Source organism: Cannabis sativa, chromosome 2, assembly GCF_029168945.1.
Source record: "Cannabis sativa cultivar Pink pepper isolate KNU-18-1 chromosome 2, ASM2916894v1, whole genome shotgun sequence".
NCBI classification, from domain to species: Eukaryota; Viridiplantae; Streptophyta; class Magnoliopsida; order Rosales; family Cannabaceae; genus Cannabis; species Cannabis sativa.
This window is the reverse complement of record NC_083602.1, coordinates 29,826,721-29,837,078: the sequence shown is the minus strand read 5'-3', so window position 1 is coordinate 29,837,078 and position 10,358 is coordinate 29,826,721. Positions and strand designations below refer to the sequence as shown.

Below are 10,358 nucleotides of genomic sequence, written 5' to 3'. Positions count from 1 at the left end.
CTACCCAAAAGCACCGAGGATCACGCGCCCACATATTTTCATATTTAAACTGACGTCTAGTGCATCTAGCCCCTCCCATAGTATCAAGTAACAACGGCCTGTGGTCCGATTCAGAGGCCCCAAGATGGTTTATGACCGCTTGCGGGAATAAGATTCTCCAATCCGTTGAGGCAAGCCCTCGATCAAGTCTAGCTCTTTTCATACTTCCTCCTCTTCTCGGGTCATTGCCCCCTTTCACCCAAGTGAAAACCGGGCCTTGGAATCCCAAGTCAATCAGACCAACTCTATCAACCATGCGTCTGAAATCAAATGAATATCTTGAAGTATTTCCATGGTAGTGAAAACATTCATTGTCCCTTAAGGATCCATTCATGTCTCCTAAGAGGAGAACCGGGTGTGTTGTGTTGAGCGTGTAGTCTCCCATCTTTTGCCAAAATAACTCCTTCTCCACACTATTGGGAGGTCCGTAGGTGCCCATTAAGATCCAGGGAATTCTCGGAGGGTCCGATAAAATCTCACCAATGATGCAGTACTTAGAGTAGGCTTGAATGTTGCAACTAACCCCTTTCAACCAACACATGGCTAATCCCCCCGATAGCCTTACAGGGGGCACATAGTGTGAATCAAAGAAGTGAAGCTTAGAGCAAACTCGATTAAACTTGTCAAGAGGCATACGGATTTCAGAGAGAACTAGCACATTGGGTTTATGATAGCGCACAAGTTGCGCCAATTGTCGAACTGTCGCGGTATTCCCGAGACCACGACAATTCCAAGCTATGATTTTCATGGCGTCCTTGGAGACTTTTCCGGGCAAGTCTCCATAGCCCCAATCTGAAAATCCTGGCGATTAGTGCATGATGACTCATGTCGGCATTCCTCAATCTCCTTAATTGTGACATTACTGCTTTGTTTTTGCTTTTGTTTCTTCTCAATAATAACAAAATGATTATCCAAATTTACCTTGAGGTCAAATGTTCTGTCATGCCATTGACTTGTGGTAGTTGCTTTTCCTCCCGTAGAAACTTTTGTCTTTCTTCCTCCTTTAAAGGACTTCGGCGTGGCTGCTAATGGAGATTGGGTTTTCGGAGGCCTTCCTCTTCTTTTCTTCTGCCCCAAATCAGCATTGACTTGCCTCGTTATTTCCTTTCCTTTTCTCTTCGACGAACTAGCTATCAGTTGTTCTGTGGCCCCAGGAGAGAAGCTTGCATTTGCTATTTCTTCAGGGGATAGCATGGGGGTAGGATTCGAATGAACTCCATTGGCAGAGGGGGACGATTTCATGTCTTGGTTCGTTTGGGTAGCACTGTTTTGATCTGGGTCAGGATGGGGGTTTGGGCTGAATAAAATGCCATCCAAAGCCTTTCTCTTTCTTGGCCCATCTAGATGTTCTTGGACCCTAAAGTCCTCTATGTCACAAATGGGGTTAAAAAGAGTGGGCTCTCTATGATATTTATCAATAGTTAAAGCTCCCATAATTAGCTCACGGGCCTTGGGGTCGGCCCAACACTCTTTAGAGGGCCATTTAACGAATTGGGCTTGTGAACCCAATAGTTCATTAGGTTGCTTATAAGATTCCCCCAAGTTGTTGGCTGAGATATTTGGGACCACAGGGATGCATTTGTTTGAAGGTTCTTTTGTCTTTTCTTCAGCCGTGTACTCTATTTGGGTATTAGGTTTGTTGAATGCAATGTGATGCATATTGGTTTCCTCTAAAATGGAAACATTCCCATCTGTCCCTTTCGATTTCTCCTGAGCTAGCATGGTTGGTGAAGCCACTTCTCCTCTGTTGCTGTTCTTCCCGTTGGACTGAGTTGCAGCATAAATCTCAGTCGCTTCTTGCAGGTCTAGGATGGAGACAGTTTTTGTATTATTACCAAATGGGGCAATCTCACCAATACCTGGGAGATAAACAAGAGGCATATGGGTAATGACCAGCTGGGAACTCGGCTCACCAGAGCTCTCATCTTCGCCGGAGACTATTCTTTTCTTCCCTGGGAGTTGTCGCCTACACTCCCTAATTTCAGCAGCTTCTCCATTCTGAATTGCCTTGTGGATTTTGATTTGGTTTCGAAGAGTAGAGTCATGGAATAATTTCTTTTGTAAAACCCAATCTTGAAACCATTTTGCCAAGGGAGATAGGAAGGTGGATTTTTCAATTGAATCACTCTTCAACCAGACCCCAAACATTGGGTATATACTTCCATTAGCATCCTTGATAATAGTTGGGGATTTGAAACAAGTGCTCTGATCGTGTGTGAGTACTCCACACTTGAAGCACATTTTAGGTAGACGTTCATATTTATATTGTATCCACAAATCCTTGAGTCGTTGACGCCTTAGGAAAAAACCGGAGAAAATCGATTTGTTGATGTCGATCGTTGCCCTGAATCGCAGATTGCTCATACTCACAGCATCTTCAACACCTGGAGGGAGTTCGTATACTGGTGAGGCTTTGGAAGCCAACTCTTTTAGATTGGAAAGGTTCCAATAGAAAGGAGGGATACTTTCAATACGCACCCATATCGGGGTTTTGTCAAACCTTACTTCAGCAGGGGATAACCATGCCGGCCATGGCATTATGACCACTAACGCCCCACAAACAAACCAGGGACGTCGAGCCAGTACATTCAAAGCATCTTCTCTGTTTGCAAACGTAAATTGTATTATGCCATTCTCAATTTCTTTCCATTTCCATCCCTTTATGGCATTCCATGAGAGTTTGAGAGAACCTTGTATAGCTGCTTAGGCTGTTAATTACTTCCAAAAATGACACATATGGATTCTCCATTGGTCCAACTCATTTTTTTTTTATTTAATTATGAATTTTAAAATAGTCAAAAACTAAGCAACAATAAATTTTAAAAAATAAAAACTTAATCTAATTAATAAAAAAGTTATAAAAGCAGATTTTCATATTCAAATCACTTTAAAAACAAAACACAAAACCTCAACTACTTATCAATGAAATAAAAAAAAGCAAGAAAAATTCAAAAATTTATAAACACAAATTCAAGATTTAATTTGTATATATACATAGATGGAGAGATTATACCAAGAATTTATAGTCGAAAAGAACATCTAGTGAGCCATATACAGTAATATTGAATATGTTAAGCTCAATTCATGACTAAATGATTGTAATATTGTATATCTTAATCCATAACTAGCAAGCATGCTAATGTGATTCATTAAGTAAGCCCATACAAAAAAAGTTTCAAGTTTCTAATTTAGAAGAAGACATTAATAAGATTATATTGCTTAATAAATAAAAGTTACTTCCAATTTGTGAGTTATATTGAGATTCCACTAATATACACAACTTTATACATATTGAAATCTTTGATTGTAAGATTATGGTCTAAACAATTTTGAGAGAGTAACAACATGTTACACACATTTATCAATTAATGAAAGAATGATAATTTGACAATTAAGAGGATAATTTGTGACCTACATTATGAATTAGCATAAGCACCATGAAAGCTATTTGAGTTGTTCAACTTCAATCATATTCTAAATGAATTTTCTATGCTAAATTTTTATCCAAAATTTATGATTTTTAGATCAATACCTTCCATTACAACCCTGGAATCATAAAATGTCAAGAAACATGAAAATTTCCCAAAGGATTATCTTAAAATGAACAAAACACTCAATAAACTCATATCAAACCCTAGTTTTGACCACTCTTATCTTGACATTGAATTTCTCTCAAACCCCTCAACCAAATTTCCCAAAATAATATTCATTAGAAAGCTTAAGTCCTAATCTAAAACATATCCGAACCCCATAAAAATATTTAAACAAAATCTCATGTTATACCAATTAGAAATCAAGTTAAAAACACACCCCAAAAGCTTATCCCCATCTCTAACATTACTTCAAACCCTTATCCACACCTTCCCACAAGATACCCTTATGGACCGTTGATAAGCAAAAGATCCAAAGGCCCACATTTAAACTCTCGGTGTATAGCTGATCCGTGTCACATTAATTTCAACCAATCAGAGCTCACCATTTCAGTGACCTTTTTATTATATAAATCATCCTCCTTAACTGTCGCTTTACGTACCAAAATATATCTCTCAACTCTCTATTTTCAATCTTAAGTCTCTTCTCTTTCTTTTCTAAAGATTTCCCATTCGAGTTTCCGACTTGACTCGCTGAGTTGAATCATGACTTCCGAAGCTGTTGTTGATGTCGCCGTGTCGGTGCCGGAGAAGGCAACCAAGGCCTCGAAGCCCAAGAAAGCTGTGGCGGCGAAGAAAGCCAAATCGACCGCTTCTCATCCTCCATTCGCCGAGGTATTTAATTCGTATTAATCGCCTTTTATACGGTTATCATTTTTTTTTTGTTATTTGTTTTAGATCTAATATGATTTTTCTTATTCAGATGATTACCGAAGCGATTGTGTCTCTAAAGGAAAGATCTGGTTCAAGCCAATATGCTATTACGAAATTCATCGAGGAGAAACATAACCAATTACCTCAGAGTTTCAAGAAGTTGGTTCTTTCAAACCTGAAGAAGCTTGTTGCTGCTGAAAAGCTCGTGAAGGTCAAGGGCTCCTTCAAGGTTTCATCTGCCAAATCCGCCACGCCTAAAGCTTCTGCACCGGCGAAGAAGCCCGCTGCTCCGAAGTCAAAGGCTGCCAAGCCTAAGTCTAAAGCAGCTGCGGCCAAGCCAAAGGCCAAAACCGCCGCCAAGCCAAAAGCAGCCAAGGTTGTCGCAAAACCAAAGACTGTTGCAAAGCCAAAAGCCGCTACGAAACCCAAACCAAAGGCCAAAGCCAAGCCAGCGGCTAAGCCTGTTAAAGCCGGAGCCCGATCATCGACTAGAACGGCACCGTCAAAGGCAGCCAAGCCAGTAGCTAAGGCAAAGAAAGCCGTCCCTGTGAAGAAGCCAAAGAGCGTTAAGAAGTCTCCGGCGAAGAAAGCTAAGAAGTGAGAAGCGTCATTAATGGTGGACGATAGAATTTGAATTATGTAGGGGATTTTATTGTGGTTGTCTTTGTAAATTAGTTGCTTATTCGTGTTTAGTAATATAATATTTAGTTTTTTAATTTTAGATACACGAGATGTATGTCTCTTTTTCTTTGTTTTTTTTTGTTTTTTAATTGTTTTCGTTTAGATTTAGGTGTGTAATTTGAAACAGTATTTTGAAGTATAAACTAATCCGGTTTAACGCTTCACCAGTCACCTTTATTGGCTATTATTATCTGTTCAATTTCCGTTATTGAGCTTTTTAAGAAATTAATGCCAAAACTATTGCATACCAAAAAGCTTAAAACAAAAATCTGGTGTTATTCTTCGTAGATTAAGCTTTAATTTTAGTTTTTCAATCAGAAATTTATTTTAGTTTGTTTTGTCGGTGAAACCGCCCATTAATATCATATTGTTTATCTGAAAAAATATTTGAATTAAGACTTTATGTTATTGAAATTTTTCACCATGGCGGGCTAGTTTGTTCTTTGTAGATTACATTAAATTGGTTTTATTAATTGATTTCAATCACACTAAAACACATTGTTTTTTTTTGTTATATTATGTTTTTGAAGAGGATAGAAGATATTTCTAATAATTTATATTTAAAAAACTTAATGAAAGCTATTTTTTTATAAGTTATATAACTAATACAAAGTTAATTTGGAAGGGAAAAAAAGAAAGGTGAACAACTAATCTGACATCGTGTACGTAGATGGTGTATGTACTTTCGGTCATAAACAGTGCCGTACTAAATTCTTGACGTGTATGATTTTTTTTTTAATAATTCAGTTTATAAAAATTTATTTATTTATTTATTTATTTATTGTTGTTAAAGTAAATCACATTTATCTCATTGTTAAGAAATACAAATGCTAAAAGATTTCAGGTATCATATCATTTTTATTCCAAAAAAAAAAAAAGATTGCAGGTATCATACTACTGATTTTGGTATAATTCAATGTTATTTGTAAGACATCTCTTGTTGTGTTGGGAAACCAATAATGCTTAATTGTAAAGTAGTTCAACATGTGCAATATTTCAGTGTAATTTGTAAATACACATCATTAAAGAAAATTTAGATTGCTTGTATTTTATTCTTTTCAAAATTAATTATTTACAATATGGCAGTCGTGTTTGAAGTGAGATACAAGAATGTTACTTTTGATTAAACATATATGGAACTCGGGTCACTTTGCAAAAAAGAAAAAAATATGGAACTTGGGTTTCTTCAAAAAGTAAGTTTTGACTGGAAATTTTCAAAAGGCTTTATATGCCCTATTGTAAATCTGTTAAAAGTAGAGACATTCTCATTCTCATTTGAAAATTAAATAGCCAATGCTTTTCAAATTGTCTACTTTAGAACATTTCAGCATAATGTAATTTCTTTTTTGTTATTTTTTTTTAAAAAATATATAATTTAAAAAAAAAAAATTAATTTTCCTACTGTATATACAAAACAACAAAAGAAAGAAACAAAAAAAATTTGTTTGTAATGCTTTGGTGGGACACTTTTATGTGGTAAGTTGATACTCCTTGACTTGATTGCTTTGCTTTCTAGACTCCATCCCTGGAAATTGTCCGATATCATGTCCTTCCAGTGGTTGAAACTCGGTGTGTAACCCAACAGCAAATTCATCGGGGACTCCAGGGTTCTGAAAATAGTCTGCAATCTGCAATTTATTTAAGAATTGAATTGGACACCAATGGTTAATCATCCATGTTTGTGGTCTCAAGTCGCAACTACTAGATAAACACCATAAATACTCATATATCTTCTTGGCTCACGGTCAGACTATTATGTTACTGTTCTAATCAAGCATAAATACAAGGAAAGAAAGCCTTTGTTAGGCCTTAGGATAATAAATAAAAAGGGTAAACGGGTAACTGTAAGGGGGTAGGCTATACGAATTGAGCCGTACATATAGGAGATGAGATTGAATGGGAGGTGTATGGAAATTGTGTGGAATTGAGCTTTGGCTATTGGGAGAGTTGAGGTCTCTCGAACACCAGTCCATTGTTCATTATCCCTATTCTATCAACTAATAGCAATATCAAATCTGTCCACCATTTTCTAACTCAATTATCTTCCATGTTTTGGCCTATTTCCTAGTTCTTTATTCTATTAATATGTTTTAAATAGTTTGGGCAGCAGTAAATTCTTATCAGAATTGTGCTTACATGATTGGCTAGAGCCATTCCGCTTAAGGCTGCTGACTCCATACTTGAGCCAAGAAGCCAGTCACCACATATGCCGGCTCTTCCGTAAGGATCGAAGATGCAGGGTATACCAGGTGTATTAGTTGGGAGAGCTGCACCCCTGCAGACAGACATCAAAATATAAGGATTCCTATTTTTAACAAAACCAAAAGGGAGGGGTACATAGAAGAAAGACAGGCACTGTTTTTTTATCGTGATCATAATTTGCATATCAATAATTAATAGTTGAATGTTTGTAAGAAGATCGTATCAGGAATACAGATAAGATTACCGGGAAGAAATGAAAATAACTTGATCTTTGAGAGTTCATGTATTATGTCTGTGTCTATTCTATGGATATTGGGCAAAATGTAGCCACTTTAATTGAGTCTGAATTTTATATAAACGCAATTACCAATAGCCTCATCCAATTCATTATAGTTTGAAAATATGCAGAAGCCAAAGTCCCAATTAAAGTCATAGTGATAGCAATGCAAATTATAATAAATTATCCAACTGTACTTTTAGCTGTTATGTTCCTTACCATAATTGCAGTCGTGTATACGAAGGTTTCTGAAGTGAGCCTCTGGCTAATCCTAGAGCATCTTCAACACCCTCAAGCATTCCTGCCTTTACCCTCTCTGCAGTAGCATTTGGTATATTTTCCTGATATCAAAACAATCTCTGTATTATTATCATATGAACTTGATTGTGTTTGGACTATGTCATATCATCTATTTGAGTTTCATATATTTAATGAGTTTTAAATCTAGAGTTCAAGTTGCTATATATGTTGGCACCAACAGGAGAATGTATTTAAGTAAATTAAAACCTGCGGAACTTTATTGTGCTTTCCATAAGCTGCAGTACTTAAGAAGGTCCAACAGTCAGGGCCATCACTATTAGAGCCTAGAAGTTTCTTTGTATTATTTGCCATCCATGAGACAGAATCCACGCCCTTTACAAATGCACCTTCAAAAGATAATCCATCCCTTTCAGGGACAAGAAGAGGATCATCGAATGCTGCAAGGAGCGCCCATATAGAGCTCAATTCCAACCTCTGCCAACATTTTGAACAACCCAACAACAAAGAAGTGTAAAAGAAGGGTTATTTTATTTAACCATGGAGAAAAGAGGGGGAAAAAAAAGAAAATAACATGAACATATTTTGCACCAGATGAACTCAATTTTAAGGCCTACCTTCATCTGCTTTGCAATTAGTGGTAAACCAGATAATGCAAGCAAGCGATTTGCACATTTGCCTGTGAATGAAACAAAAGTGATGATTCCAAAAGAAACATAAATGGTAAGTGTGAGATAATGAAATGAATCCACAATGAGGAACAGTTTACACTACCATTATGAGCAATAACAATTGCATCAAACTTCCCCTTAGGCTTTCCATTCTCACTCAAGTACCACATCCCATTATAAGGTTCGAGTTTACTTATCCAGCAGGGTCTCATTACATCAACCATGCTGGTCTGCACCAATAGTTGACATCAGAATGAGCTACAAAATTATGGGTTCTGAACAATAACAAGACAAAACTAGATTTAAATCCACTTCACCTGGGACAATATTGAGTCAGCAAGGAAACGCATGCCATTGGTGGCTACATATTTTGGAGGAGAAGAAGTAAGTGGAAGAAATTGACCTCCATGTTCAAGCTCTCCCACTGTACCCTGCCATTGTTGAACAAGACCTCCATCTGACCAACCCTGAACCAGCTCAGCAAACCGGGGATCGCTCACAGAGAAGAATTGAGCCGCATGGTCAAAAATTAGTGGCTGAGGATCAATAACTCTGGTTCCCATTCTTCCTCCTAGACCATGAACCCCCTAGATACCAAACCAATATGTGAAATTCTGATGAAAACCCGATCACCAAGCCCAGAAACTGACAGCAATAGAGTTTTAGACACTAAGTCAAGAATATATATATAACAAATACTATGCCTCCTTAATAAAAAATTTAGTCACACGAGCGAAAAATCATGCAAAAAATGAAACCAAGATAAAGGCTTTCAAATTTCAACAACATTGGCTGCAAACTCTGCATTTGAAGTTGTAAATTTCTAATACAGTACATTCTATAGTGTTGCATAAACATAAGTCGACATTCACAAAAGACCCAAATACTCCAAAAGCTAGAATCATCCTAAAACTAAAAATCAGAACTAGACAATCCCCAAAATGAGGAAATTCATAGAAAACACATATAAGACACTAGAATTAAAGAAAGTCCCGAACCGTGTCGAATACAGTAGAGCGTACACCGCGTTTCTCCAAATTTAGAGCACAAAGGAGACCGGCCATACCTCCACCGATGATTCCAACAACTGGGTCGTCAGGAACGGGAGTACTAAAGGTGACCTGCTCTTGTCTGAGTGTCTTCTTGAGAATAGACCTTCTGGAGGTACCGTAGGCTGATTTTTTTCGGAATTTGGAGGTGGGTTTTTTGCCATCCATGGGTGGTGGCTTTCTGGGTTTGGGTTCGGATGGGGAACTGCATGTTGTAGTTGGAGAGGTTCTGCGAAGCGTGTGAATGAAGGTGGGTTTTGATGAGAGTGTTGCAGGGTTTAAGGGTTGGAGAAAGAGAGAGGCAGTAAGAGTGAAGTGAGCGGAGCAGAGCATAACTTTTTCTTTTTTGAATTCTGAGTTGAGAGAGAACAAAGATTGCTTGGGCTCAGCTTCAGAAATTTGGAGATTAAAGCTCAGAAGCTTAGAAGTCTTTGTCGATGTTCTTACTACTTGCTGCAAGTTTACGTACTATGAATGGATAGAACATGCTCTTTCTTGGTTTTAAATGGGAAATTATATGAGACTTTCAAATAACACTATTTTTTTTTTTCTCTCTCTCTCTCTTTATTTTATTCCACCATTGCAATCCACTTGTCGTCTCTCTTCTTCTTACTCTTACCTCTCACAACACTTCAACCTTCCTATTTCTTCATCGTTGTTCGTGATCGCATCCCCAATACTTGCTTCTCCATCGTTATGATCCTCCAACAAACTATCAAGGTAAATATCTCTCTCTCTCTCTCTTTTTCGTAGACTGAATTCATTCCATTTTATATAGCCGTATTTTAATATTATGTGAATTGTGATAGTATTTTAGTTGGTGTATATACTGTTTGATATAATGTCTGTGTGATTCGTGAAAACATTAGTTATATTA

General features: G+C 37.3%; 2 protein-coding genes across 2 annotated transcripts; one reads left to right on the top strand and one right to left on the bottom strand.

The window, feature by feature from the left end:
- Nucleotides 1-4,025: 4,025 nt before the first annotated feature.
- Nucleotides 4,026-5,195, top strand: LOC115719460 (histone H1.2). The gene is made up of 2 exons (XM_030648521.2): nucleotides 4,026-4,304; nucleotides 4,393-5,195. The coding sequence occupies exons 1-2, from the start codon at nucleotides 4,176-4,178 to the stop codon at nucleotides 4,942-4,944; spliced, it is 681 nt and encodes a 226-aa protein (XP_030504381.2). The 5' UTR covers nucleotides 4,026-4,175; the 3' UTR covers nucleotides 4,945-5,195.
- Nucleotides 5,196-6,271: 1,076 nt separating this feature from the next.
- Nucleotides 6,272-10,058, bottom strand: LOC115721123 (uncharacterized). The gene is made up of 8 exons (XM_030650372.2): nucleotides 9,431-10,058; nucleotides 8,750-9,019; nucleotides 8,536-8,662; nucleotides 8,379-8,440; nucleotides 8,011-8,238; nucleotides 7,723-7,844; nucleotides 7,161-7,299; nucleotides 6,272-6,652 (listed from the first exon to the last, which is right to left on the bottom strand). Exons 1-8 carry the CDS (start codon nucleotides 9,812-9,814, stop codon nucleotides 6,494-6,496), a joined length of 1,491 nt encoding a protein of 496 aa, XP_030506232.2. The 5' UTR covers nucleotides 9,815-10,058; the 3' UTR covers nucleotides 6,272-6,493.
- Between the last annotated feature and the right edge of the window lie 300 nt (nucleotides 10,059-10,358).